Here is a 25,455-nt window from a genome sequence, read left to right as displayed (position 1 = left end):
AGTGCTGTGGGTACGTATAGCCAAATAAAATGCACAAACTAGAAATGGACAAACAGTATTCCTGGACAAATATTTTAAAGACATACTATGCAGATCCTTGGAACCATCCTGGTGAAATCTTTGTAAGTGCAAGTATTTACCTTCTTGCTCTTGATACGCTCAAACTATTCCTCCATACTAATGAATAAAAGCAGATACTGTGGCTTAAGACATTAATACACAGGATGAACGTCATAATAATTGCATCTTCAACAAACCTTAGTCTGATCCAGTTCAGAGGACAGGCTCTCCAAGCTGCTAAAACTCAGGAACCGTTCATGATGGGAGCCTGTTTGAAAAAGATATCTGACCACTGTTTCTTTGTTTGCTTCAAAGCGTTCCCATTTTCTTATTGTGACCTAGATTAAAAAGAATCAATAACGCATAATGCTAGAGCAAATATCAAATAAACATACTCATTTACTTGAATGCAAATGTTAGATAATGTGCTAAAATCAGTTACTTTGCAATTGCAAATTTTACATGCCTTAAAAACCTAACCAAAAGCTCCCTAGAGGGATCACTGTTCAGTAACATTCATTAATACTACAAAAGACTGTATTCAATTATTTTTGGAAATTCCATTTCCTTTCATACTCAGGAAGTTCAGTATTCACAATAATAATAATAATAGTAGTGGTATTTGTTAAGCGCTTACTACTTGCCAAACACTGTTATAAGCACTAGGGTAGATACAAAGTCATCAGGTTGTCTCATGTGGGGTTCATACTTTAAATCCCCATTTTACAGATGGGGGAACTGAGGTACAGAGAAGTTAAATGACTTGCCCAAGGTCATATAGCAGACAAGTGGCAGAGCCGGAATTAGAACCCATGACCTCTGACTCCCAAGCCCGGGTTCTTTCCACTGAGCCATGACCCTAGTAATATGCTCACTTATATTTGGAGAGAAGAAAACCTTTCCTCTACCCATTTCCTGCTTTTTCTCAATTGCAGACCAGCTTTCCATCTGTAACAGGTCTTTAAAGCTTTTGAAGGTACATGGCCTAAAGGAAAGAGCACAAGCCTGGGAGTCAGAGGACTTGGGTTCCAATCCCAGGTCTTCCACTTACCTTCGAATGACTTCGCCTCTCAGGGCCTCTGTTCTCTTAACTGTAAAATGGGGATTCAATACCTAGGCTCCCTCCTCCTTAGACTGTGAGTTCCATGTGCGACCGGATAATCTTGTATCCACTCCAGCGCTTAGTATAGTGCTTGGCCCACGTTAAGTGCTTAAGAAATATTACTGTTATTATTTATTATTATTATTATTATTAAGCAGCACAGCATGCTGCTACATGAAAAGCAGAATAACCATTTGGGTAGAACTTCTGGACTGTGAGCCTGTTGTTGGGTAGGGATTGTCTCTATTTGTTGCCCAACTCTACTTTCCAAGCGCTTAGTACAGTGCTCTGCACTTAGTAAGTACTCAGTAAATACAACTGAATGAATGAATGCCCCCCCCCAAAACCAAATCCAGGCTTGACCTATTTTTGCTGGACTTCTCAAGAAAGAGGAACAGCAGGATGGGGAATGAAAGTAGTAATGGTAATACTGAACTTTCCCAAGAGCTTAGTATAGTGCTCTGCACACAGTTAGCACTTAATAAATACCATACAGTAAGCACTCAATAAATACTGTGATAGCAGCAGCAACAGTAGTAATTACTGAGTTCTCAATGGTGCAGAATTCTTTACAAAATGCTTGGGAAGTATAGAATAACAAACTGATGCATTCCTACCCATAAAGAGGTTACCCTCCAATGCGAAAGGTAGGAAGGGAGAGATTGGATACAATCTCTTATCTCTAGAGAACAGTAATTGAAGCTGGGAAAGGCTTCAGCATTTCATTTTTCTTTTCTTTATCGTCTTCTCAGCAATTTTCCCTATAGAACCTCTACCCTAAAGGAAACCTCCCACCATTTTAAAAAGATCCAGAAAAAGCAGGATTAAATTTAGACAAAGAAACACAGAAGATGGGATGGGCTATTTTCCACACCATGTCCACAGAAAGGCATCCCTGTGAAAATTTGCTATGGTGTGGTCTTCTCACAATGGGGAGAACTGTTCTGACTCCACTCATACTTTTCAAAACCCAAGAGTACTGCAAATAAAAGAAATGCTTCACTTTCCTTATTCCCTCACCAGTACTCTAAGGTTACGATATCACAAACAGACCTGAAACCAGTCATAATTTTTAAATGCAATTAAACGAATCTTGTATAGTGTCATAAAGTGGAGAAAGGACTCATGGTTCATCTGGATGCACAGTAAAATTTAAGCAAAGGCCTGTTCTCAGTTGAAATTAAGATAGTAATCCTTTAAAGGTATAAAATTATAAGATGCAGGCTGCATTTCCATGTTCTCACTTGAAGCCGGCGTTCCTGTCTTTCTGTGGTCTGCTCCATATGATCCATTGTACCCTCCAGCTTCTTTAATTCCTCTTGGACTCTCCTAGGCATTTCACCCTCACCCTGAGCTCTGGCAAGTTGTTGTTGTACATCTTTCTTCTTTGCTTGGATCATCTTTGTCTTTTGCTGGAAACATTCAACAAACAGATCGGTATAAATGTTGTATCCACCCTCCAGAGATTCACTTAGTTCAAAAGTGTAAAAGGAATCATATATACTTAAAGGATCATCTTAAAATGATCAGGAAGTAACCGTATGTTTAAATATTGTCCATTTTCATTGGTTGCCTGACTTGTTCTACTTTCTTCAAATTTGCCTTCCACATAAAGCTTCATGATCTAGGCACAAAATTTCATTAAGTCACTTTAATCATAGACAAAGTTGCTTTTATTTATAAGCTAGAAATCAGGCCCATTTTAGCTATACTTTTTTTTCCTCAAAGTACAAATGAGAAGGCATGATAAGACTTCTGTGAGGCAAAGAATCACAAGATAGGCACTTAGATCTCAGGAAAGCAGACAAAAAAATTCACCTTCAACTCCCACCTGTTACCGAGTTGGAAGAAAACTATTTTCCTTTAATATTGTGATTCTTCCTACAAACCATGTTTCATTTATTTTCTAACTATAGTTTCCTCTCAATAAGCTCGGAATACAAGACAGTAATTTTCAATGTACATGAAACTATTACCTTTAACATGGAGAAACTCAAAATCACAATGTTCAGTGGCATATAATCTCTCCAGAGGGATCTATCCTGAGATTGAGAGCTATTTCCCAAATTTGTTTGCCCACCCAATCTTTGCTTTCTCAAGCAGCACACAAGCCACATTCAACTTGGGCTTCACATCTCTGTGTATGCCAACTCATAATGAGTCAATGCCAACTTAAGTTTAGTAGAGGACCGTCCTACCTGATGATGCAGAAGCAATTGCTGGGCTTCGAATAAATTTTCAGAATCCAAGATTGCTTCAGCTTGCTCCTGGACTTTTTTGGAACTGGAAATTAACTCCTCAAGGGAGTATTTTACTATTTCCTTGTACTGGACACAATCTCCAAGGCTGCTTAACATCTTTTCAACCTACATTTTCACACAAAAATAAAATTCACCCGATTTATGTAATTTTTCATACAAATTCACATCAGTAATAGTAACAAACTACTACTCTGCTACTAATCATCAGCCAAGCTCATACTGAGTAGAGTACTACCAAAAATTTCCCAGGTGCCTCACAATTTGGAATGCCAATTACTGCACATAGCATCAGCCCAAACTTTCAGTTCCCTTATTTTGTTAATGAGATGTAAATCACCTTGATTCTATTTATTCGCTATTGTTTTAATGAGATGAACTTCCCCTTGATTCTATTTATTGCCATTGTTCTTATCTGTCTGTCTCCCCCGATTAGACTGTAAGCCCGTTAAAGGGCAGGGACTGTCTCTATCTGTTACCAATTTGTACATTCCAAGTGCTTAGTACAGTGCTCTGCACATAGTAAATGCTCAATAAATACTCTTGAATGAATGAATGAATGAATTATTTAAAAAAGTTAATATCATTAGGAATAGTTTCCCCTTAAGAAGAAGAAAGATGGAGAGAAACTACAAATAAAAAAGGGATTTAAAAATAAAAAAAATCAGGACATCATTTTTCGATATAAAAAAAATCTTAGCCTACACCTTTCTCCACAGGGGGAGTAGTATAATCAAGTGGAAAGAGTACAGGCCTGGAAGTCAAATAACTTTGGTTCTAAACCTGTCTCTGCCAACTGCTTGCTGTGTGACCTTGGGCAAGTTACTCAAATTCTCTGTCCCTCAGTTTCCCTCAGCTAAGCTACCTCAACTCCCTAAATGCCTGTTCTCCCTCTTACTCAGGCTGTGATCTCCGTGTGGGACAAGGACTGTGCCTGACCTAATTAATCTGTATCTACCCCAACACTTAGAGCAGTGTTTGACAAATAGTAAGTGCTTAAAATATATAATAAAAACCCCTCCAAGGCTGCCCATTAATCTCTGCATCAAGCAGAGACTCCTCAATTTCATTGACTTTAAAGTACTTAATCAGTTTCCATGATCTTTGTTCAGTCAATCGTATTTACTGAGTGCTTAGTGCGTGCAGAGCACTTGGGGGGAGTACAATATAACAATAAACAAATTCCCGGCCTTTTTATCTCACTGGTCTCCTATTACCACCCAGACTGTATATTTCACTTCGCTAACATTAACCTACTCACTGAACCTTGATTTCATATTTCTCATTGCTGACCATTTGCCCACAACCTCCCTCTGGTCTGGCACTCCCTCCCCTTTCATATGTAACTAAATCCTCTCTTCTAAGAGGCCTTTCCTGACATAAGTTCTTACTTCCCCTATTTGCCTCGCTTCTGCATCACCTATGCACTTGGGTCTGTAACCCTTAGCACTTTGATTTTCACTTCACCCTCAAAGCACATATGTACATATCCACCTGAAATTTTTTAAATTTATGTCTCCACCTCTAATCTGGAAACTCCTCCTGTCTACTACTTCTGTGCTGTACTCTCTCAAGCACTTAATACAGTGCTCTGCACACAGTAGGCACTCTACATAGCACTAATGGATTGATTTGTTTCCACAGCTTTTTTAATGGAAATAAAGGAAAATCCCTATCATGTCTCAAATATTTATTGAAAGTCTTTGAATTTAGTTTTCTTCTCTTCTTTAGTCTACCATTTCTTACTACTTTCCTTTATTAACTTCTCTCTATTGTAGTTTCAGATGGTTTTCTATCATTACATTTCCCTTTCCCCCTGCATTTTCTTCCTGCCTATCACTGCATAACAAGTAGATTTTTCTCTCTGATTTCTCAAGGTTTTGCTCCCCATCCCACACTATATTTAAATTTAGTTTTTTAAAATCTGGAATACAAAGAAGGGACTCTTCTCTGAAGAGAACAATATATCAGTAGAAGTTAGGGGAATTCCCTCAGCTTTGTAATACAAATTTCTAAATGCCAAAAAGGGTATATATCTTTACAGTAAGACAGTGAAAATTCTATTCTTAGATTTTGAGCTCCCAAATATCAGAGACCACATCTAATTTCTGCCTTTTTTAATGATATTTGTTAAGTGCTTACTATGGGTCAGGCACTGTTCTAAGCTCTAGGGTAAATACAAGCTAATCAGGTTAGACAAAGTCCATGTCCCACATGTAGCTCAAAGTCTTAATCCCCATTTTACAAATGAGGCATCTGAGGTGCCGATAAGTGAAGTGATTTGCCCAAGTGACTTGTCCACCTAGCAGACAAGTGGTGGAGCTGGGATTAGAACCCAGGTCCTTTTGACCCTCAAGCCTGTGCTCTATCCACTAAGCCATGCTGCTTCTTTCTCAGCACATGGAAAACCAAATGATTTCAAAATATACCACTATCATCTCTCTAAAGATGGTTGAAAACTGCTTAGATCTAGCTTCTGTCTACTTCTGGCCAGAACCTAGTCAACCTCCTTCTGCCCTGACTACTGAAGGGCATTGTTAACTCCATGCTCCCAAATTCAGAATGGACGCATTTTTTGCAGTATATCAGATATAAGAGAAGTTTACGGAATACAAATACCCATAAGTGGTGTTCATAGGTCTTACAAAAGTATTTCACCACTTGTACAACTGGGCTTTGGGCACTATTAAGAAATCTGGACTGCCCAGAACACCAAGACCCCAGGATTATGGGGATAGAGCAAGGTAGAGAAGCAGCATGGCTGCTTGGGAGTCAGAGGTCTGCCACTTGCCAGCTATGTGACTTTGGGCAAGTCACTTAACATCTCTGTGCCCCAGTTACCTCATCTGTAAAATGGGGATTAAAACTGTGAGCCCCACGTGGGCCAACCGGATTACCTTGTATCCCCCCAGCGCTTAGAACAGTGCTTTGCACATAGTAAGCACTTAACAAATACCACCGTTATTATTATTATTATTAAAAGAGCCTGGAACCTGGAGACAGGATACCATTGTTTTAGCCCTGGATCCAATAACCACCCTGCTGTGTGACCTTGGGCAAATCACGAAACTTTTCTGTGTCTCCGTTTCCTAAACTATAAACCCCACGTAGGACGGGGACTTTGTCCAATGTGATTATCTTGCACCTCCCCTAGTTGTAGAAACAATGCTTGACACATAGTAAGAACTTAATAAACACTTTAACTGTGATTATTCCACAATGATATGGCTGATCATGTCAGAATTGGAGAACGCTGGGTGGGGAAAGATTTCAGGAAAATCAAAACATTAAGAGGAAGAAATAAAAACAAAGCCGAACACAATGGGTTAAAAAGACAAGAAAGCACCAAAGGTGAATTCTTGTATGCATGTGAATCAAAGGGCTACTTTAGTCTCACATGCAAATAAAAATCTCAGTCAGGGGTGTCCACTTGAAATCCAAGTCAAATTCAAGTCAACTCAGGTTCAGCTATAACTTTCATTAAAGCATTTCCTTTTAAATCCTCTGTACATTCATAGAAATACACCACAGTCTATTCATAGAATAGAGTTGATTTAGTTTCACGATATACCTCTGCCAGTAAAGTTACGAGTTTCTTGAAGTCACTGGATACTTTAGAAAGCTCATCGGCTTGCTTCTCTGCTTCCATTGCTGTCGAAACCTCCGTCAGAAATTTAAGTCTGGATTTTAGCCAACTGAGACACTCTCCCTGTTTGCTGACCTCATCTCTTATTCCCTAGACAAATACAAGATTTGAATACGAAAAAATGCATCCTTGAATCACAGTCCATAATCATTCTCCAACAGAATTCATAAATCCTGACGCTAGCAAGCTCTACATGACTCAGAGTCTGGGATAGGAGCTATAATGGAGGTATAAAATGTCCACATATCTGAATAGTTCCGCTGTCTACCCACATAAGATTATTGATTGTGGATTCTGCCAAAATAAATAACCAGTACTTATATAATCTCTTCTGCTTATCATCTCTATATGGAAATTAGTCCAAAACCAGAAATAGTTATGCCCCTTCTTGAGGGTAGTCTGGTTCCTCAGACTTTTTTCTTAGTTTACTGAAACATAGCATCTAAATTGCAGCTACAAATGATATCATTGTGCATATATGAAAGTTAAAAATTAGAAATTACTGAACCTAAATAATTTGCTGCTATGTACGGCTTCTTTACAGAGTCACTAAATTTTAGTGAGAAGAGGCAGAGTATAACCTGGCTATTTTTAAAGTATGATTGCTTTAAAGACTACTTTGAGTTTTATAGAGAGTTAGATTTTCATAAAATGGTTACTTATTAAAGTCCTTGAACTCTATAGATAGGGAGAGGAAAAACACATTTTAGACTGTGAGCCCATTGTTGGGCAGTGATTGTCTCTACGGGTTGCCAAATTGTACATTCCAAGTACTTAGTACAGTTCTCTGCACACAGTGAGCACTCAATAAATACAATTGAATACATTTTTGAGGCAGAAAACACTAAAATACACATTAAGGTCATCTTTTTTTCTCTCTCCAAGAAAAGTGCCAGAAGAATACCCCATAATTACATACTAATTGCAACAGTTTATACATAGTTTTATATTGCTATTATGAAATTTTTAGGAAGAAAAAGAGACAATAGCTATATTATCTAAAGTTTTTTAAAAAAGAAATCTATGCAAATTAGGTCAAAGACTAACCTCTGCAGCAGGCTTAATATCTCCATATTTGGTAGTATCCTTGGCTTCACGTTTAATCTGTTTTAACTGCTGCTCTTTTGATGATATCCAAGAAGATAAATCCAAAAATCTGAAATGGCACATTTACCTTCTTAGGATGAGAAAAAAATCGCAATATGCAAAAGCTTTAAGAACTTTAACCATTAATGAGAATTATTAAATCAGAATAATTAGTTCATTTTTATATCAGTGACCTTGTGATCTTTCTTTCCATAATCTTCATAAGATTACAGCAAACTATAGGAGAAACCCCAATATACCAAATATGGCCTTTAAGAGGACCTTATATTAGCTACCCTACAGGAGAGAGGTGTACCAACAGGATGCCCAAAGATTTTTCAGCTCCAGGCTGGAAAACAGCTGAGGTCCCCTCAAATTCTATAAGGTTGGACGGCTGTGGTAAAGGCTGGGACTTTGGTTTCTGTTGGGCAGAACCACAAGGAATCTGAAACTCTGCTCGCCTAGCCAAAATTGCCTTATTTCTCTTGTCATATACATCATTATCCTTGTCTCACAAAAAAGCAACAGGGCCTAGTAGAAAGAGCACGGCCCTGGGACTCAGTATACCTGGGTTCTGATTCCACCTCTGCCATCTGCCTGCAGTGTGACCTTGGGCAAGTCATGTAACTGCTTTGCACCTCTGTTTCCTCATTTGCAAAATGGGGATTCAATACCTGATTTCCTTCCTACCTGAACTGTGAGTGTCCTGTCAGAAAGAAACTGTGCCGATGCAATTAACTTGTATCCACCCCTATGCTTAGGACAGTGCTTGAAACATAATATGTACCTAACAAATAATAAGTTTTATTCATTCTTCCTTATGTGTATTTTGCTAACCACCTCCCCATCCTTACTCTTAGACTGTGAGACCATTGGGAACCAGGCACTGGGCCTATATTTCATCTGTACTCTTTTCCCTGGTAATTTGGACAGTAGTTGCTGAATAGCAATTACTGTTAATAAATACTGCCACAAAGAAAATAAGACATTTTAGAAATATGTGGTCTGAAATTATCTATGTGAATAAATCTTCAAATAAAAATGTGACTAAAGAATTTTAGAAACCCTAACAACATTAGACATTACGGCTGAAGTGGACCTTTAATAACTTTGGCATAAAATCATTAACAGCTCCACTATTTTCTTTCAATCAGGACCCTTGACCAAACTCAATTAGGTGCCCTAGTAATACCTAATCTTGTAGTCCTTCCATTTATCTGGGTGCTCCATTAATTTCGCCGAAGTCTTGTCTATCTGGGCTTTAAGATTTCGGAGAGTTTTTCGACAACTTTCTGGTGCTGTCCTCCCTGGGTCCCGTTCTGGAAGCTTGAGACACAGTTCTTCAATTAACTGTAATCTTTTCTCACAGAGATGCTGGGGTCCATTTTCACTGAAGAAAACCTAATGAAAAACAAGTGAATCTATAACCATGGGAAGCAGCATGGCTCATTGGAAAGAGCACAGGCTTGGGAGTCAGAGATCATGGGTTCGAATCCTGGCTCTGCCACTTGTCAGCTGTGTGACTGTGGGCAAGTCATTTAACTTCTCTGTGCCTCAGTTACCTCATCTGTAAAATTACCCCAGTGTTTAGAAAAGTGCTCAGCACATAGTAAGCGCTTAACAAATACCGATATTATTATTATAAAACCAATTCATTTCACAGAGAAAAAAACCTCCAATACCCGAGTGATTAAATTATATTTTTGCATCTAGCCCAGATCCCGAGGCTAGTAATTACAGAATTTTACTTCACATCTTAGTTTTAAATCTTTTTGTAATTACACATGTTTTCACTACTATCCACTTGGTGGTGCAGGAGACATACCCTGTGCTCCTTGATGATCCTTTCACTGCTTTCCTGGAGCAGAAGCTTGGTCTCTCTTGCCAGTTCTGCTCTGCATTCTTCCACTGTAGCTTGGAATCTGTTTGTCTCCACTTCTACCTTCAAGTGAAGTAAATGATATGGGGCTTCCGCTTGGAGATCCTGTGTTGAACACAAGAAAAAGAGGAATTCCACAGGAAATGAAAAATACTGTATACCCACAAAACATTTGCCCATACATTTCACTCCTCTAGCACCAGTTTATTCACTGTGATCTGATCTCACTTATCTTGCCACCAAACCCTTCCCCACATCCTCCCCACTAGCCTGGAACTCCATCACCCTTCATGTATGCACGACCACAACTCTCCCCACTTTCAAAGCGTTATTAAGGACATATCTCCTCCAAGAGCCCTTCCCTGATTAAGCCCTCTTTTCCTCAGCTCCCCCTGCCTTCTGCATCATCTATGCACTTGGATCTGTGACCTTTGGATATTTGATATTTGTCCCACCCTCAACCCCACAGCACTTATACACATACAATCACTCATCCTATCCTGAGTGGACTATTGCATCAGCAACCTTTCTGATCTCTCAACCTTCTGTCTCTCCCCACTTCAGTCAATACTTTATTCTGCTGCCCGGATTATCTTTCTATAGAAATGTTCTAGGCATGTCACCGCCCCCACCTGAAAAAACTCCAGTGGTTGTCTATCAATCCTTCGCATTAAGCAAAAACTCCTCACAATTGGCTTCAAAGGTATCCATCACCTTGCCCACTCCTACCTCACCTCCCTTCTCTCCTTCTACAGCTCAGACCGCACACTCTGCTCCTCTGCTGCTAACCTCCTCACTGGGCCTCATTCTCCCCTGCCCCGCCGTTGACTCCGACGCACATCCTACCTCTGGCCTGGAATGGCCTCCCTCCTCAAATCTGCCAATCACACTTCTTCCCTTCAAAGCCCAACTGAAAGCTCACCTCCTCCAAGAGGCCTTGCCAGACTAAGTCACCCTTTTCCTCAGCTCCCCCTCCACTCCCCATCACCCCGACTTTCTCCTTTTTGCACTACCCCCCACCCCACCCCACAGCACTTGTGTACATATTTATAATTCTATCTATACTAATCCCTAATTACTTTTGACATGTATATATCTACAATTCTATGTATTTATTTTGATGCTATTGATGCCTGTTTACTTGTTTTTGGTGTTTGTCTCCCCCATTCTAGATTGTAAGCCCATTGTGGGCACGGACTGTCTCTATTGCCGAACTGTACTTTCCAAGCACTTAGTACAGTGATCTGTACACAGTAAGCGCTCAATACATAAGAATGGATGAATATCTTTAAATTATATACTATAAATTACTTATTTATGCTAATCTCTGCCTCCCCCTCTAGGCTGTATCTTATTGTGGGCAGGAAACAACTCTACTAACTCTGTTGTATTATACCCTCCCAATTGCTTAATACAGTGTTCTTCACAAGGTAAGTGCTCAAGAAATAACATCGATTAAATTATTTCCCTTTAAAAAAGCAGTTTATGTACAAGGTCTTCAGGGAAATCAATGATAAAATCTTGAACATATTCTCTATGGATGTGTGTGTTTGTGTGTGTGTGTATTATGTTCATTCACTCTTCAATCTCATTTATTCAGCCCTTACTATGTGCAGAACACTATACTAAGTGCTTGGAAGAGTACACAGTAACAAAAAACAGACACACTCCCTGACCACAACAAGTTTATGGTCTAGAAGGGGAGACAAACATTAATATAAATAAATTACAGATATGTACATAATTACAGATATGTACATATTGCCTACAAAGCACTGAAAAAACCCTGATGGTATGGCTGAAGCCACTCAATCAATGGTACTTATTCAGCCCTTACTGTGTGCTGAGCCCCCTACTAAGCTCTCCATTTAGGGGCCATCTTGCTACACAATCATGTTCCTTGCTACTTTTTTTTTTAAGGTAGTGATACCTCCTTGTCACCTGCTTGAATCATTTCCATAGCAATGATGAATGGTGCTGACGGTCTCTTTGGGACAACCCCATTCATATGGCATATTAGTGGCTGGATCAGGATCTGGCAAAGGTGTAGCCTGTGGCTATGGGTCAGAATGGCTGAGGAGCAGAACTCACCGTACCATCATCTGATTTATACACTACTGTTGCAGGAGACATATCCACTGTAAAAATCATTGGGGTCTGCACTGGAGTTCGTTAACATATTCATCTAAATTTAATGCAGACATACCACTAGGTTATTTACCAAATTTAGTGCATTTGGTACTTTAATCCAACCATTAATAGTTACACTTGAACACCTACTATTCCAGGCACTGTACTAGTAGCTCTGGAGAGCAAATATATTAGCAATCAAACAGTCATACAGTTACTGAGAGCTTCCTGTATGCAGCTCACTGTACTAAGCACTTGGGAGATTACAATGTAACAAAAGTTGGTAGATGCATTCCCTGGTTACAAGGAGCTTACAGTCTAGAGGGGGAGACAGACATAAGTATAAATTATGGGTATGTACTTATGTGCTCTGAGGGCTGACTGTCCTTAATTTATACTTATGTCTGTCTTCCCCTCTAGACTGTAAGCTCCATGCAAATCCAAGTGTAAAGGTGACACAGACGGGAGTGGGAGAAGAATTGAGGGTTTAATAGGGGAAAGCCTCTTGGAGATGATGTGTTTCCAATAAGACTTTGAAGATAAAAAGAGTGATCGTTTGTCGAATGTGAAGAGGGAGGGCACTCCAGGGCAGAGGCAGGATGAAGGCAAGAGGTCAGTGGTGAGATAGATGAGATCAAGGTACAGTGAGTAGGTGTGTGGGCTAGGTTGTCAGGGAAGTAAGGTAGGAAGGGGCACTGTGATTACCAAGACACAGGTTTCCTGGCCTCAGAGTTTATAATCTAAAGGTTTTTGGTAATAGGTAAGGTTGTAGTTAATTTATAGACTAATGTTGAAACTATAATAGGGAAGCGGCAAAACCTAGTGGAATGAATGTGGGCCTCCGAGTCGAAGAACCTGTGCTCCACCACTTGTCTTCTGCGTGACCTTGGGCAAGTCACTTAACTTCTCTGTGCCTCAGTTACCTCATCTGTAACTGGAGACGGAGAGTCCAAACTTGTATCTACCCCAGTACTTATTACAGCATAAGGCAAAACAGTAAGCTACTGTTTAATTTGCTATATTCTTAGATGAAAAATATTTAATTGAAAAGGCATCTGCATGAATAACTGCCAAACAGCACAATGCAGGTAAGTGCTACCTACAACCACACTGGAGTCCCATTATTTCTATTTCACTGCCTTGATGTTATTACAAAGTATGATTACAAAATTGAATTCTTAATAGATGACCAAAATGTAGCCTTTTCAATAGATTTATTGAAATAAATCTATATAATACATACATTTATGTAATAAATGTAGATTTAGTGTGACAGTACTGAGGAACTAAAAAAGAAGAGGAGACACAGATGAGTTCTAATAAAGCCCTCCATTTCTCTCCATAGGAATACCTGCTCCTATTGAATGATGAAAAAGAATGTTTGATATCAATATGATTTTCAAATTATGTGCAAGATTTGCTGGTTTTGAAGTGAATAAATGATACAATATAGGAGAAGCAGATGCCTAGTGGATAGAGCATGGGCCTGGGTGTCTGAAGGACTTGGGTTCTAATCTCAGCTCTGCTACTTGTCTGCTGTGACCTCAGGCAAGTCACTTAATTTATCTGTGCCTCAGTTACATCATCTGGTTAATAACTGTGAGCCTTATTCGGGAACTGTACTGTGTCCAACCTGATCAGTTTTTATCTAGCCCAGCATTTAGTAGAGTGCCTGGCACAGAGTAAGCATTTAACAAACACCATTAAAAAAATAATAATTTTTTTTAAAAAAACACTGACGACATCATCTCGTGGGTAGGGAAATCGAGTAAAATGAGACTGGAGAAAGGGAGTGAAATATTGAGGCAAAAAAAGGGGTAAAAACTGGAGATGAGATAAAATGAAGAGAAAATGGATGGCAGCTCCAGAAAAAAAAGTGATGTACAGCAACTTTATATTAAACTTTCAATTAAAAACATTTTTTCTAAACCCAGATGGAAAATCTAAATAGATGACTCACTATCTCTAAAGAAATAGATGGCATGCCATTTTTATTACTCTCATTCTAAGTTTGTAAAGAACTTTTCCAAGCATTTATTTCTGAACTTAATTCTCTGAATTTTCAATGCCACAGATACGTACACTTCCCATGTGCACTTCCTTCAGCCATGGAGCATGAAGCTATTGGAGTTAAGCTACTCACCTTCCACTGTTTATGGAGTTTTCTAACAGCTTCCTGCAGACTTTGTTGTTCTTGCTCAGGGAGGATGTCAGTGAGTTCATCACAGGCTTTCAGGAAGGCATTAAGCACCCTCTGATCCAGCTGACTGAAAAATTCCTGACAGCAGGGGAAAAAAAGGTTAATACCTCCACTTGTTTGACACTTAATATGGAAACCAGATTGAACAGAACTCAGCATCACAGATTCCATAATGAAGTAAATTAGTCTCTTTGAAATAACTGAAACCTTCCTTGCACTTGCAGAGTTGTTTAAGGATTGAACTTGGACAAAGTCAAAGTTATAACCAGAAACTGCAGCATTCCTAGATATTATATAATACTTGATATTTTATGCCACTACAAAATTACCTATCTGCAAAATATTCAGTAGATGTGTATTAGATAATCTTTGTGTCCCAGATGACACTTAGGTCTTTGCACAGTTTCCAAGTTCAGCAGTTTGGAATGGCTAGAATTAGATCTCTCAACTCTTCACTATTCATAACACAGGGTTAGGGCAATTGGAATATCACTGCTCATCGACCAGGTAAACTCATAGTAAACTAGGCCTGTGGGAAAACCTATGATCTGTGGACTGGTGACACCTTGGGTGGCATTATTTACTTAATCATTCAATTGCATTTATTGAGCATTTATTGTGTGCAGAGACTATATTAAGAGCTTGGGAGAGTCCAATATAACAATAAACAGACACATTCCCTACCCACAATGAGCTTATAGTTTAGAGGAGCTTACATCCTAAGGGACTGGGAAGAGGTGTTGCCTTTCCCTACTCCTCCGCGAAAATGCTTTAAAAGACACTTTCCCTAGAGGACACAGCCAATATTACTGCTATTATCATTGTCATTATTATATTTGCTAAGCACTTACTATGTATCTGCCAGGCACTCTTCTAAGCGCTGAGATAGATACCAAGTTTATCAGCTTGGACACAGTCCCTGTCCCACATGCTGCTTACTGAATACATTGTGAGCTCTTTGTGGGCAGGAAATATGTCTAACATCTACTGTATTGCATTCTCCCAAGCACTTAGTATCATGATCTGCACACAGTAAGTGCCCAATAAATATCACTGATTAACTGTTGAATATTTAGACTCTACCTAGTTGTATATGAGATTGTCTAAATTGGGTACCTTTCCAGCTTGATTTCTAAAGTTGTGTTCTCCCACTTTAGGCCATACAAACAATTAGTTATCATTCCCATGTTTTGGAATTTAGTCAAATGCACTTTTAAATTATGAATGTCCAAAAATTATGAAGTTCTGCAATGCTAACATATACAAATGCTCTAGAGCTCTACAAACAGTACAGCTGAAGATAAACCACAGAGATGATTTTAACACTGGTAAAGTTCCTCATCGATAACAGCTTAATATTTTATGAGGTCATTTATATGGCTGCCCATTATTAGCAACAAAAACAGCAGCACAACTTCCATTCCTTCATTTGTTGATGTAGGAACAGTTTAAAAGACAGCTGGGTTAAAAACAAAATAAAAAACAATATAGTGAGTGCTATAACCCGACTAAACATATTGGTAGTAAATATTCTGTAAATTCACTCTGTGATTACCAACTTTATCCTGATATATGTGCTTACTGTGTGTTAAAACAGCATGCATTAGAGCAAGAGAAAAATTAAACTGCATATTCAATTATTTACCAAACAATATTTTTATGTCTCTCTCTCTCATCACAGAATAAGTCCTTATGGCAAAGGAATAAGTCACTTCTTTACACTTTTGAAGTCATGAGCATGGTGTATTGAATCAAAGAGGCACTCAATAAATGCTATTGCTACAACCACTGCTACTATTTACCTGATCAAACCTACATATTATCAACAATAATAATAATAATAATGGTATTTCTTAAGTGCTTACGATGCACCAGGCACTGCACTAAGCACTGGGGTGAATACAAGTAAATCAGGTTGGACACAGTCCCTGTCCCACGTGAGGGACCCAGTCTCAATCCCCATATTACAGTTGAGGGAACTGAGGCACAGAAATGAAGTGACTTGCCCAAGGTCAAACAGCGGTCATGTGGTGGAGCCAAGATTAGAACCCAGGTCCTTCTGACTCCCAGGCCTGTACTCTATCCACTAAAAGCCACACTGCTTAGATCCAAGTGAATCAGGTTGGACACAGTCCCTGTCATCCATGGGGCTCACAGTCTTATCCCCATTTTACAGGTGACGGAATTGAGGAACCGAGTTAAGTGACTAGCCCAAAGTAATACAGCAGATGAGTGGTGGGGCCGAGATGAGAATCCAGGATCCTGTGGCTCCCAGACCCGGACTCCATCTGCTCAGCGGCCCAGCTGGGGGAACAGGCTGTGGGGTGAAGGGTGGGTGGGCAGGCACATACATCTAATCCAACCTTATCCCAATCCTGTTTGCCAACAAGTTTGTACTGTTTGACTTTTTTTTTCCAAAATTCAAAATACCCCAGGATGACATCTCTAGGCATTAGGTTTAACACTCTCATTCAATTTTTCTTTTTTAATTTTATGTATTTATGCTATACATTTCCACAGCAAGGCATTTACTTACGGTATGTTTCTTTAGAAGTGCTTCAGGATTTCCTTTCTCATTTATGCAAGACTGAGCATTCTGAAGTACCTTCTCCAGTTCTGACCTGGACTCTTCAAATTTGTTCATCAGGCGACTATTTGTTTCTACATTCTTTCTCCAATCAGTGGTTTTCTTTGTCATATTCTTGACAACAGAGTTTAAAGAAAGACCATTATTTTTATTTGCTCATTAGTGAATGGCATAGTGCCTCTGGCTGAACTCTACTAATGAACCATTTAAATATCTAAAAAAATACTTTCTGCAATAAGTGTTCAAGATAGGCCTAATTAAATACTCAATGCTTACTTTAATTAGCTTTCAAAATATACACAGGACTTTTCTTTGGGGAAATTTAAATGCTTTAACATTTTCATCTTATTGATGCTCACCAAAAATTTAGAGTTACCAATATTTATGAATGTTCAAAACTAAAACTTCTTTTTCTCTACCACAGTAAAATACTAGCATAAAGAAAATAAAATATAAGTTATTTAACAGTACAGTGAATTTACCTGAAAAGCAACATGGACTTCTGCAACCTTCCTCTGAAGTGCTGTCTGATCAAAATGCTTTATCACTTTGCTCAGAGCCACAAATCTTTGGATGGTTTGACTACCTTCTTCAATGAGTGTCAAGGTTACCTTGCACTTCTCTTGACAAGTTGACAGTTCCTGAAAGGAAAAATAATCACATAACCAAGCTTATTATCAAAATCAAGAACAACCTATGAACTAGTATTATTCTATTTATCAGAGGCACTGAAACACTTCCTTTTCCTCTTAAGAATTTAATAGCCCATGTACTGTAAGGCCTATGTGCTACCTCTCATTAAGGATAATATTTTGCACTTTAAAATTCCAGAAGACTATGAAGAGCTATTTTGACCACAGCCTACATTACAACATTGTAATATCTGTAGTGGTGACTACCTTTTAAAGTAACCATTTATGTGTGTTTGTTCCTGTGATGTTGAGCCTAGCATATCATAGGATATGACTTCATTCTCCCATCAAAGAGAGCTCATAATATGAATAGCAGGAGAGTGGTGAGTTATTAAGGTGCTTTTTCAGCTGTGGTGCAATAAAAGGATTCCATGACAGCAACACTGCTCTTCTCCTCAGGGGATCCAGTAGCCGTCAATATGTCTCAAACTAAGATTCATAGCATTAGAATTAGATGTGGTTAGAATTTCAGATCACTATACATCTTTTTATTTCTCATTTACCAGATGAATTTATTTTGGTGCATGTCAATTAAATATAATTTAGCTTCGCAGAAGGAAGCTAAAACACTTAGACAATATAGATCTATTGTTACAAAATGCAAAACATAGATTCTCATAGTCTCCAGAGTTTAAACAAAACCAGCTGATTGTCCAGAAAAGGCATGATCCAAGTGAAATCAAAGGAATAATAGTGTAGGAAAAGAGGAAAAAGAGAAACAACTATTTTGGTAGAGACTTGCATGGAAAGAAAAGGAATTACTAGATTCATCCATTCAAATAGTCTGTGAGGAAAGTGAGTGCAAGTGAAACAGCTCAAAGGCAACTGAGGATATTATCTTGCTTAGTTTGTTTCTGTTTTAGCAAACCCAAATAAATAATTCCCCAAGTCACCAAAAATAACAGCAAGCAATAACAAAATAATGATAATAATAACAATAATACCTGTGATATTCGTTAAGCTCTTACTACATGCCAGGGACTGTACTAAGCAAATAGGGTTGGACAAAGTCCCTGTGCCACATGAGTCTCACAGCCTTAATCCCCATTTTACAGATAAGGTAGCCAAGGCAGAGAGAAGTGAAGTGACTTGCTCAAGGTCACAAGGACTTCACAGAGCAGAGGTCATTCTGACTTCTAGGCCCATATTCTATCCACTAGGCCATGCTTAGGTCCAAATGTAAAATGAGGAGAGAAATGAAAACTTGAAAGGTGCCAATAGATATTAAAATCTCAATACTGAAAAATTTTAAGTGTCATGTTCTTTAAAAATATTTACCTTCACTTACCTTCATCATTAGTCACAATCATAATGAGCTTTTTCTAACTGCCAAGAAAACCATTTCATGGCAACCAATCATATACATGGTTTGAACAATTCCTTGTTTTGCAAAGATGTTCACTTTCTCTTTAATTATAGCTATTAATTTTAGTTTGATTTTTAAAAAATATACTTTTCTAGAAATCAGCTTAACTCCAGCCTGGTTCAGTGGAAAGAGACTGGGTTTGGGAGAGGTCATGGATTCTAATCCCGACTCCTCTGCTTGTCAGCTGTGGGACTTTGGGCAAGTCACAACTTCTCTTTGCCTCAGTTAGCTCACCTGTAAAATGGGGATTAAGACTGAGAGCCCCACGTGGGACAACCTGATTACCTTGTATTCCCCCAGCGCTTAGAACAGTGCTTTGCACATACAATCGCTTAACAAATACCAGCATTATTATTAACTATTTCAGTAACAAATATTTTGTTAACCTAGTAAAACGTTGATAAGGTTCTAGGTTTAGTAAATATAAAATGAAAATAATTTAGAAACGATTATTAATAATGATAATGATAATAATTATGATATTTGTTAATCACTTCCTTTATGCCAATCACTGTACTAGGTGATGGCCTCATACAAGATAAAAAAGTTGGACATAATCCCTGTCCCACATGGGTCTTATAGTCTAAGTAGGATTTAATTGTTTGACAAAGAAAGGTGATAAATAAAACTAAGAATGACTTGCTTTTAAAGGACTTATAATAAATTGGTTCTAATTGTTATCTGTTGAGGTATATGGTAGTCTAAAATAATTAATGACATTAAATATTAGTTAAATTTTGAAATCTTATAATTCATAATTGTGGCATTTGTTAAGTACTTACTATGTGCCAATCACTATAGTCAGTCAGCCTCAATCATATTTATTGAGGCTTACTGTGTGCAAGCACTTGGGAGTGTACAATATAACAATAAACAGACACATTTCCTGCCCACAATAAGTTTTTTGACTACTAAGGCACTAAGGTAGATAAAAGGCCATCAGGTCCCATACGGGGATCACAGTCTAAGTAGAAGGGAGAACAGATACTGACCCATTCTACTGGTTTTGGGCAAGGGATGTGTCGGCTTACTGTTGCACTGTTCTCTCCCAAGCACTTAGTAAACTTCTGCACACAGTAAGCACTCAATAAATACAACTGGCTGAGAGTGACAGACTTTAGTGCTTGGCACAAAGTAAGTACTTGACACAACAATTGAATGAATGAATTCCAAGACTGTGAGCCCCTAGAGGGCCAGAGACCAATCCGTGTTTTTTTTTCCCCATGTTTAGTACACTACTTTGCACACAGTAGGAGCTTAAATAGTACTACTGATATTAATACTACATCTATTACTACTACTAATACTATTACAGCGCGTTTTGAGGTAGAACAGTGATTCATTCAATCGTATTTACTGAGCGCTTACTGTGTGCACAGCACTGTACTAAGTGCTTGGAAGAGTAAAATACAAACAGACATATCCCATGCCCACAGTGCCCAAAATCCAGATCTGTTCCGTATTCCTTCCAGGTGCTTGGAACTATTTCTTAGCCACAAAGCCCAGTAGCAGGAGCCACAGCAGAGGGAGACTGAGCATTTAAATTAAAAATAAAGGTCAGAAAGGCATCTACTGTCATATGAACGCTGGACAGGTGACAGATCACCTGGAAACTGGACTAACGGTGGCCTAATAATGCTCCACATTTCATTTACGTTGCTTGAGAACAACCTGTTCTTCCTATTTACAATCTGCACATGTACATTATAGAGTACCCTTTTTTCCAAGAAACAACTTTCTCTCTCCAACTCTGAAATTCTCACCACATAAAGGATTCTCACCACATCTTCTACACACATACTACGTATACACACTTCCAGTTTTCCTTACCTGGTATTTTTGCTTAAAAATGACTGTAGACTGTGCTTCATGATCTAAGAGTGAAATTATCTCATTGATCTTTTCAAGCGACTCATAGAACGATGTAATCTGCTTTTCTAAGTCTTCTAGTGGAATCAGCAATTGTTGAGATTCATAGAGTAGTGGAGGATAATATTCTTTGACCTTTAAAATGTGATGACAAAATCTAATTACACATCTAAAACCGAAGTTCAGGCACTATGCAATCTTTTGTTACCTCTGCATTTCTCACTATGAGCACTTGCATTTGCAAATATGAACCTTTACCATTATACTGATTTCATGGTTAAAGTTCTTAATTTTAAAATTAAAACCTCCAAATTCTCTGAAATAAGGTCTACAAAGACAAAGTGAAATGGAAGCTGCTTTATGGTTTGAGTTCATATGATATTCAAGTCACATAAAAAACAAATTTTGAATATCCCTCTGGTTTACTCTGACTTTCTGTTCCAATGCAAGATCATTTACATAGTCTTTCTTAAATAGACATTTACATTATTCATGTTAAAATACTGAGTCACAAATATTTTGATCCTTTTAGACCACTGGGGTGGTGTTAAATGTAAATCAGCAGCTCTACATAGATAAAATTGAGAGTGTAGTTTTAAACAAGACTAAGATAACTAGAACTCTTTCTTTGTCACTTGGGGTGTGAAAGTGGTCATTTTAAGCAGATCCATATTAATCATATTCAGCTGAATGTTTTTAATGTGCATGGACATCAAAGAAAAAAAAACTTATTTTGGAACCTTATTTAGCTGATCTTTGATTCCTGATAGAGTTGCAAGCATTTCATTGACTTCTTCTTGAGGGCTTTCCTTTGTGATGATCTGTGCAGTCTTGGTGATCTTTTTATATTGTGCTTCCATCACAGGCACTCTCTGTTTGATATCCTGTATGGATTGTTTCAATAGATGCATTAATACAGGCAACACCAGCTTATTTTCAGTGTAAAGGTGGTAGAATGTACTAAGAGAACGTAATAATAAACTTTTAGGGTCATCATTTCCCTTCGATTTCTAAGGAGACCTATTCACATGGAATGGAATAAAAGTTGTTACTTGTGCCTGAAAAAGTTACCCAAAAATATAAATACTCAGTTTATCTTGAATCATATTTTAATTTCCAAACTATTTGCATGGAAAGATTTTTTTTTATAAATGGATCATACTGTGTAATCTCTTAGAGTCAGAAATGGTTGACATATTCCCAAATACTGGAGTACTGTTATTTACCCCACATAAAGGAAATATCTAAATCATTTCATTTCCCATTCAAATTTACACAATCTTGCTTTAGAATCTCCAGTCAAGTCTCCAAACAGTGTTAGTAAGAAGTAAATTATGACTAGTTGTGGTGTTTGTTAAACAGTTTCTATGTGCCAAGTACTAGGGGAGATACAAGATCATCAGGTCAGATACAGTCCCTGTTCCACATGGGGCATTTATATGATGGGTTTGCTGTTCTTATATCATGGGTTTGTGACGGAGGCTTTGTTAATGCAGTTTAGTGACACATAGCAACAGTGCTAAGCACTGCTAATACTAAGCACAAGACATTTTGTATGCATAATGTGTCTGGGATTCCGTACCTTTTTGGCTTTTCAGCTATACCCACACACTTTTAGGTAAACTTTACTGCTACTGAAGTCTGCTTCAAATCAAAGGACAACTACGCATAGACGTCCTTTCATCTGAAGCACACTTCACTGACAATATTAGTGATACCACCTTTTCAGAGATATCTGTTCCAAAAGCATAGAAACTGGAACGGAAGGACATAAGGGTGTCTTCTGAATTGACTGTCTTTTATCATCCCATAAAAACATTGAAATTTTTACAAGTGCCCCCTCAACCCAACATAATCTCAGGAAATTACCAGCTCACCTCCAAATCTTGGATAAAAATTCTGACATTCAGAGAAGATATTTCTAAAAATTCAGAAAGTTTCCCAATGGCACCAGCAGTGTAAATTGACAAGGTGGTAACATGATCTAGATACTCTTTCTTCATTCGCTCCACCTCATCTGCACGAGCATACTGTAAAAAAACAAAAAAAACAAAAAAATAGAACCCCTTCGGCTTTACTGAAAATATTAGAAGATAGCAATAATTTCAACAAACATTTTATTTTTAAGGAAACACTATATTTTTAAGAAAAAATATACTGTCGTTCAAAAATTTAGCCATAGAAGAAACAAATCATTTTCAGGATTATTACTATTGTATTTGTTATGCACTTCTATGTGTGAGGCCGTGGGGTAAATACAAGCAAATTGGGTTGGATATTGTCCCTGTTCCATGTGGGGCTCACAGTCTTAATCCCCATTTTACAGATGAGGTAACAGGCACAGAGAGGTAAAGTGACTCACCCAAGGTAAGTGGGTAATGGTAGAGTCAGGATTAGAACCCATGACCTTCTGACTCCCAGTCCCGTGCTCTATCCACTACGCCACGCTGCTTAGACAAAGATCTCTTTCAACACCTAAAGATCTCTAGTACCTATCATGAGTACACTCAAAATCAATGTGCTGGAACTGACTTTATGTAAACAGGGAGGGAAATCTCATATAAATCTTAAAATTCTAAGAAAACCACCAAAGTTGAAGTCTCTGGAGGTGATGCCTTCCTTTACATGCATTACTGTGCCCAGCTGAATAATGTACCTTGCATTCTTTTCTCTTTTCTGTCCATTACTCCTATTTTCTTCTAGCATTTTGCATCTGGCCTTATATTCTCTGTTATATAAAGTGTCTGACTTTATGGGCATATTTGTGCATCAGTCACTTGGGAGATTGATACTTATTTCTTACTAATCATTAATCACTTGGGAGAGGGCAGTAGAATTAGAAGACATGTTCTCTCCAGTCAAGTAGAAGACACAGACACTGAAAAGTAAACTGCATATCACAGGAAATATAGTACTTAAGATATGTATTTAAGTGTAATAGAGTGTTACGGCACAAAAGTGATGTGGTGGTAGACCAATTAGAAATAAATCGGGTAAGGCCTCAGAGTATATGCGATTTCAAAGGTGCTTTGAAATGGGGAGAGAAGTGGTAATACCCAGGTTTACTTTAGTCATTAATTTTCATTAAAGGTTAGGGATAGGACTTATTAAGGAGAGGTGGAGGGGGGGGCTCCAAGTATTGAGAAAACATGAGCAAAGAGGAGGAAGAAACACTGTAATTAGGTTGCTAGAAAGAAACAAAGAGCAAGCTGGGGTGTGGTGAGCGAAGGTAATGGATAAATAAGTAGGAAAGGCAAAGCTGATCAAGTTCTTTAGAATTTCAGAATTTTTGCTTGAGGAATGGGCAACCATTTGTTTGAGGAATGGAAATATGTATATGGAATGATTTAAAAATGATCCAGAAGGCAGAGTGAAGTATGGACTGGAGAGGGGAAAGGCAAGGCAGGGAGGTGAGCAAAGGGAATGATGCAGTAGTCAGCCAAGACATTAAAACTGCCTAGGCCAGCACAGTGATCACTTGGATGGTGAGCAGTGAGCTAACCCTGGAAATACTGTGGAGGAAGAAAGAACAGCATTTGGTCACAGACCATATATGAGGGTTGGGGGAAGCAGTGTGGCCTTGTGGAAAGATCATGGACGTGGGAGTCAGATGATCCCTGCTCTGCACCCTGGCTCTGCCACTTAACTACTGTGTAATCTTGGGCAAGTCACTTCTTTGTGCCTCAGTTTCCTCATCTGTAAAATGGGGATTGTCTGTTATCTCTCCAACTTAATCTGTGAGCCCCATATGGAACAGGGACTCTTTCTCTGCTGCATATACTGAATGTACCCCAGCTCTTGCTCCAGTGCTTGCCACATAGTAAATGCTTAACAAATACTACAATTATTATTATTGTTGAACTGGAGGAGTTGAAGATTATGCCAAGGTTACAAGCTTCAGACACATGGAGGATGGTGGTGGTGTCAACTTTGATGGGAAAGGTATGTGGAGAAGAAGATTTAGAAGGGGGCTGAGAGGTTCATCTTAGGACACGGTGAACTTGAGGTGCTGGTAGGACATCCATGTAGAGAGATCCTCAAGCAAGGATAAAAATATGAGTTTTTAAGGAAGGAAAGAGGTCAGGGTTAAAGGTGCACAACAGTGCAAGTCATTTAGCTTCCCTGTGCGTCCAATACATCTGTATAATGGGGATTAAAACTGTGAGCCCAGTGTGGGACATGGACTGTGTCCTATCTGATTAGTATGTAACTGCTAAGTACAGTTCCTGGCATAGGAGACGCAGCATGGCAGAGTGGATAAAGCATGGGCTTGGGAGTCAGAAAGTCATGGGTTCTGATCCCAGTTCCACCACTTGTCTGCTTTGTGACCTTGGGCAAGTACCTTCACTTCTCTGTGCCTCAGTTACCTCATCTGTAAAATAGGGATTGAAACTGTGAGCCCCATGTGGGATAGGGACTGTGTCCAATCCAATTTGCTTGTATCCACCCCAGCGCTTAGTACAGTGCTTCACACGTAGTAAGCGGTTAACAAATACCATCATTATTATGATGATGATTATATATCATATAGAAATATATATATAGAAATATCGCTTTAAAAAAGATGGTAGTAGAAACAT

At 38.5% G+C, this 25,455-nt stretch overlaps 1 protein-coding gene across 12 annotated transcripts in view; it reads right to left on the bottom strand.

Moving 5' to 3' along the window:
- Positions 1–25,455, bottom strand: part of SYNE1 (spectrin repeat containing nuclear envelope protein 1) — a 518,607-nt gene that overhangs the window by 322,067 nt on the left and 171,085 nt on the right. For all 12 annotated transcript variants that reach the window (XM_029048032.2, XM_029048087.2, XM_029048053.2 and 9 more), the window contains 13 exons: positions 22,753–22,905; positions 21,616–21,759; positions 20,837–21,010; positions 17,431–17,589; positions 16,898–17,062; positions 14,305–14,439; positions 9,978–10,136; positions 9,345–9,553; positions 8,114–8,222; positions 6,992–7,156; positions 3,361–3,528; positions 2,407–2,574; positions 258–398 (listed from right to left, as the gene is read on the bottom strand). In XM_029048032.2, coding sequence (XP_028903865.1) covers positions 258–398; positions 2,407–2,574; positions 3,361–3,528; positions 6,992–7,156; positions 8,114–8,222; positions 9,345–9,553; positions 9,978–10,136; positions 14,305–14,439; positions 16,898–17,062; positions 17,431–17,589; positions 20,837–21,010; positions 21,616–21,759; positions 22,753–22,905 — 2,049 coding nt within the window. The remainder of the gene's footprint in view (positions 1–257; positions 399–2,406; positions 2,575–3,360; positions 3,529–6,991; positions 7,157–8,113; positions 8,223–9,344; positions 9,554–9,977; positions 10,137–14,304; positions 14,440–16,897; positions 17,063–17,430; positions 17,590–20,836; positions 21,011–21,615; positions 21,760–22,752; positions 22,906–25,455) is intronic.

The sequence above is a fragment of the Ornithorhynchus anatinus genome, chromosome 2 (genome assembly GCF_004115215.2).
Source record: "Ornithorhynchus anatinus isolate Pmale09 chromosome 2, mOrnAna1.pri.v4, whole genome shotgun sequence".
In the NCBI taxonomy this organism is placed as follows: Eukaryota; Metazoa; Chordata; class Mammalia; order Monotremata; family Ornithorhynchidae; genus Ornithorhynchus; species Ornithorhynchus anatinus.
The sequence above is the reverse complement of the archived record's forward strand: the minus strand, read 5'-3'. Positions and strand labels throughout refer to the sequence as shown.